The sequence below is a fragment of the Triticum urartu genome, chromosome 1, assembly GCF_003073215.2.
Source record: "Triticum urartu cultivar G1812 chromosome 1, Tu2.1, whole genome shotgun sequence".
Classification (NCBI taxonomy): Eukaryota; Viridiplantae; Streptophyta; class Magnoliopsida; order Poales; family Poaceae; genus Triticum; species Triticum urartu.
The window spans coordinates 57201261-57205772 of NC_053022.1; the positions used below are offsets into that span (position 1 = coordinate 57201261).

General features: G+C 49.0%; 1 protein-coding gene across 1 annotated transcript; it reads right to left on the minus strand.

The window, feature by feature from the left end:
* Positions 1–3192: 3192 nt before the first annotated feature.
* LOC125532701 (BTB/POZ and MATH domain-containing protein 2-like) lies at positions 3193–4308 on the minus strand. Its single transcript, XM_048696654.1, has one exon. It carries the CDS (start codon positions 4306–4308, stop codon positions 3193–3195), a length of 1116 nt encoding a protein of 371 aa, XP_048552611.1.
* Positions 4309–4512: the final 204 nt, after the last annotated feature.

Here is a 4512-nt window from a genome sequence, read left to right on the forward strand (position 1 = left end):
ATAGCTTTCGGATGCACACGGAAGTTTCTAGCATGAATCATCTCAGTTCCCTTTGAGCCTGGGTGGTGGTCCATAGGAAGATCACACAGGTACTCCGGGATTTCCAAAAAATACAAGCAACACTGGGTACTCCAGGTGCCTCAATCCACCCAGATGTGTATTTAAGTTGCCACCTTAAGTTGAACCATTAATTATCAATCTCACATCTGTCATGGATTTCACTCACCCAAACCACGTCTACGAGCATAGCATAGCATATAAGCAACACGTAGAAGTAACTCCCAAGGGTTTGAATGTAACAGGGCAATATGTTCTACCTCATCAACTACTTCCCAACCCACATGTTAATAACATCCTAATCATGCAATGTTTGAGGATTGGAACTAATGCATAAAACTGGGTGATAAAGTGATATGATCAAAGTGTTACTTGCCTTGCTGACGATCCGCGTAACCTAGAGACTCCAAATAACACGCTTCGCACTCCGGGAATTCTATCGGAAACAAACAATAGCATACATAAGCAAACAAGCAAAGAAGCACAGGTAAAACTCAAATAAGAAGGTCTAACCAGAAAGTTCAACTTAAGAACTTCGATTTGCAAAAGGAATCAAATCGAACGGAGCAACGAAACTCAAACGGCGAAAGAAATAAGATCCGTTTACTAATCTGGACCTAGTTCAAATTTTACAGTAGCAAAAGCTTGTTCAAGTTGGTTAAACGAAAAGAGAGTCTCGAGACGAAGATCTAGGCGCTTGAATCGCCTGACTCCGACTAACGAGCGAAAAGATAAACTAGAACGAAAATGGATCAGAAATCGCGATCAGAAATAATCGCGGAAAAAATCCGATAAAAGAAAGCTGACGAACAGGCTAACGAACGAGCGTTCGTTGTCTGTAACTAACGAGCAAAAACCGTTCGTTAAAACGAACGTACGGACGGGCGTCCGCTAAATAGAAGAACCGGGAAAAACCGGCGAACCAATCTAAAAAAACAAACTAGGGTTTTTTTTTCTAAAAAACCGAATTGGTTTTCTTTTAAAAAAACCGACAGCGACGAAACGGCGTGGTACCTCCGGCGAGGCTCCGGCGAGGCGGGGCTCGGGCGGCGGGGCGACGGCGAGCGGGGTAGCGGGGCGGCGGCGGCGGCGCGCCGCGAAGCGGCGGCGGCGGTGGCTTGTGGCGACGGCGGCGAGGCGTGGGAGGCGGCGGCGCGCGTCTCGGCTCGGGAGCGGGCGGCGGCGGCGGCGGGGTTTGTGGTGGTGGCGGGAGGGCTCGGGCGGCGTATATAAAGGACGGGGCGGGTGGCTTGGAGGAGGGGCAAGGTGGCGGCGGTGGAGGAGTCCGACTCGGACTCTGTCCGAGTCGGCGGCGGCGGCGCGCGCGGCTCCGCGCTGGAGACGGCGGCGGCAGGAGATGGGCCGGCCCGGCTGGGTTTCGGCCCAGTCTACACGCGAAGCTTTTTTTTAAAACAATTCCGCCGAACAGAAAATAATTCCTAGAAAATAAAATAAAAAACTAAAAATGCCAAAATAAATTTTCTCCGTCTAAATAGAATATTTAGAACGAGGTGAACATTTTCTTGGCCCTAAAATGCAGTTTTGAAAACGTGCAATTTTTCTAATGCAAATAAAATCCAAATAAAATCAAATGTTTGATTTTAATATTTTTCTCCAATATTTCAATTATTTTGGACAAGTCATATTATCTCCTCTCATATACTTTAATATGAAATATTTTCGGAGAGAAAAATAATTAAAACCAAACTCCTCGTTTCAGAATTTGATAAAAATTAAAAATTTGAAAATCGGGGAAATCCCCAACTCTCCGAGGGTCCTTGTGTTGCTTAGGATTTCGAGGATCGCGAGACGAAATGCAATAAAATATGCTATGCAAGAATGATCTATGTATAACATTGCAAATTGAAAATTTGGGATGTTACATTTTGCCCGACTCCGGCGTGGGAGGGGCGATGACGGCGACGTGCCTTCGGCTCGCTTCAGTGCTTGTAGTCATCGTTAGGTGGTCTACGGATCTGAATATAACTTTTATTATTTCTGGTGTCCGTTGTATTATTATGATTGAAGATGAATAAATTAAAAAAATTCTCGCAAAAAAAAGTTGCCTCCAACCGATCAAAACCACGCGAGGCCACGACTGCTTCAAGATTACCCGAATCAGCGAGGAAGTGCATGCAAGCTTCCTTAAGCACGCGACAACAATGTTGCTCTGCAAACGAAAATGTGACACCGACCGAAAACATATTGATATGCCTACACAACGCCTCCTCGGCTCGCAGATGAGTTTCAGCCTCCTTAAGCTCGCAACGGCATGGACCCTTGGCTGGTCCAACACCAAGGTCAAGACGAGCAAGCGCCGTCTCTGCCGCCTCGAATAGGAGATGGTGAAGTACAGTGGTCTCTCCGCGAGTCCACCGCCATAACCATCTCCTTCAACTCTTGCGCCCATCTCTCCCCCGCCCAAGTCTACAGTGGCCGCGACCGCACTGCCTGTGGCGCAGGAGCAAGCGGAAAAGATCATCCACGAGCGTTAGGCGGCAGCAGCGACAGGGAAGCCCTGCAACGACCCCACAACCTACCGTCGTCCGAAGCCCGACTCCGACGAGTGGCGGATGCCATCGGCTAGGCCGGCAGGGCCTACGAGATTACCGTCAAGTATAGGGTAGTTTAGGTTTTTCTATGGTTTTTAGTTCATTGGACGAAATATCGTCCAATTTTATGTAAAAATTATCTAAGTTTCAATAAAATCATCCGGTTTGTTAAAACTAGCATTAAATTTGTTTTCCTTCGTTAAATTTTGTTTGAAATGTATCCAGACATTTGTGGCTAGTTTTGGATGCCTGGTGTTTGTCGATAAATTATTAGTATCAGTATCCGCATACTAGTGCCCATCAGTTCGCGGATAGATACGGTATTAAATTTGGGGTTAGCTTTGGAGATGCCCTTATTCCTTAAAAATGAAAAGAAAGAAGACCAAGTAGATACCAAATAATACTACTGTATTTTTGAACGGCAATTGTCGACATATACTATAGTAAATAACTTTTTTTTTGCGAAGTTATAGTAAATAACTTCAAGAGAACTAGTTGAGCAAGTCAACAAGACACAATCAAATAGGCAAACCGTGCAAAGCATGCCTGCGCCTTGAAGTGCGACTATATAAGTGAATGAGATCTACTGCTTCGACATGAGAGTTGGATGGCAAGAAGCTGCCTTCAACTGATCAAAACCACGGGTTGCCACGGCTGCTTCAAGATTACACGGATCAGTGAGGAAGTGCATGCAAGCCTCCTTAAGCACGCGGCAACAATGCTGCTCTGCAAACGCCAACGTTGCGCCGACCGAAAACATATTGATATGCCCGCACAACGCCTCCTCGCAGACCAGCTTCAGCCTGTCCAGCTTGTACCTGTCCGCCGCCACGAGCAGCGGCTTAGCCATCGTCGCCAACGCCTCTTGCTTCGCCATCTCTTCCGGCAGGGCATCTGTGTAGATGAAGTGGAGCAGCGCCTTGAACACCCCGGCATCAATTCCGTCGACACGTATCCTCGTGGCTGCAGGCGACCGGAGCAGCTCAGCCATGAAGATAGGAGACACGGCAGCGAGCATCCACCTGTGCGCCGGGAAGGTCTCCCCGCCGACCTGGATCTCCACGTCCGCCCCCTCTTTGGACTCCCAGAGGTCCTCCGTGAGTTGCTGGTGCAGGCCGGGCGGCGGCACCATGGCGCCCGTGGATGCACGCCGAGCGCCGTAGTCCGTGGTGCGCATGTCAAGGACGGTCACGTCGCAGAGGATGCACAAGCAGCCGTCCTTGAGGTGCTCCTCCTCGTCAAGGTCTTCGATCTTCATGAAGGCACCCCAGCCAAACGCGTCGTGGTTCGAGAAGTTGTTCGCCTGGGTCTCAGTTTCACTCTCACTCTCACTATCGGTTTCATCCGATAATTGTGCATTACCCTTGGTCCACGATGGGTTTCCGGCGTGGTCGAGGATGCTCATGCAGTAATCAGCCGTGGCGTCACCGGTGCGGCCATGGCTGGCGTGCTCGAGGTAAAGGGAGATGTAGCCTCGATATCCTACTTCGCCCCTCGGGTAGCACTTGATGCGCCAGTCGTGGCCTCCCGCGCCGAACGTGGCTGATTTGATCACCGTGCCGTTGCCGACCATCTTCTGGATGCACTTGTACTGGTCGATCCTGAACAGGTAGGAGCCCGTCACCGGCCTCGTGATGAGGGTGCCAGCGGAGAGATGGTGCCGGCCGGCGGCGCGGAGGGCAGATACGAGCGCCGACATCGACATGATTGAAATATCGAGGAGACGATGGGCGCAACTGCAGATTGTCTATGATTGATTGCAAAACGATCCGGTGGGATTTTATCAGGGATTTTGAAGTTGTTTTCCTTGTAAAGGATATCCAATATTATGCAAAGAAACAGACTTGCTGATCCAGCGGGATTTTATCGTTGTGTTCGTTTGGATTTTTTAAATCGGTTATTA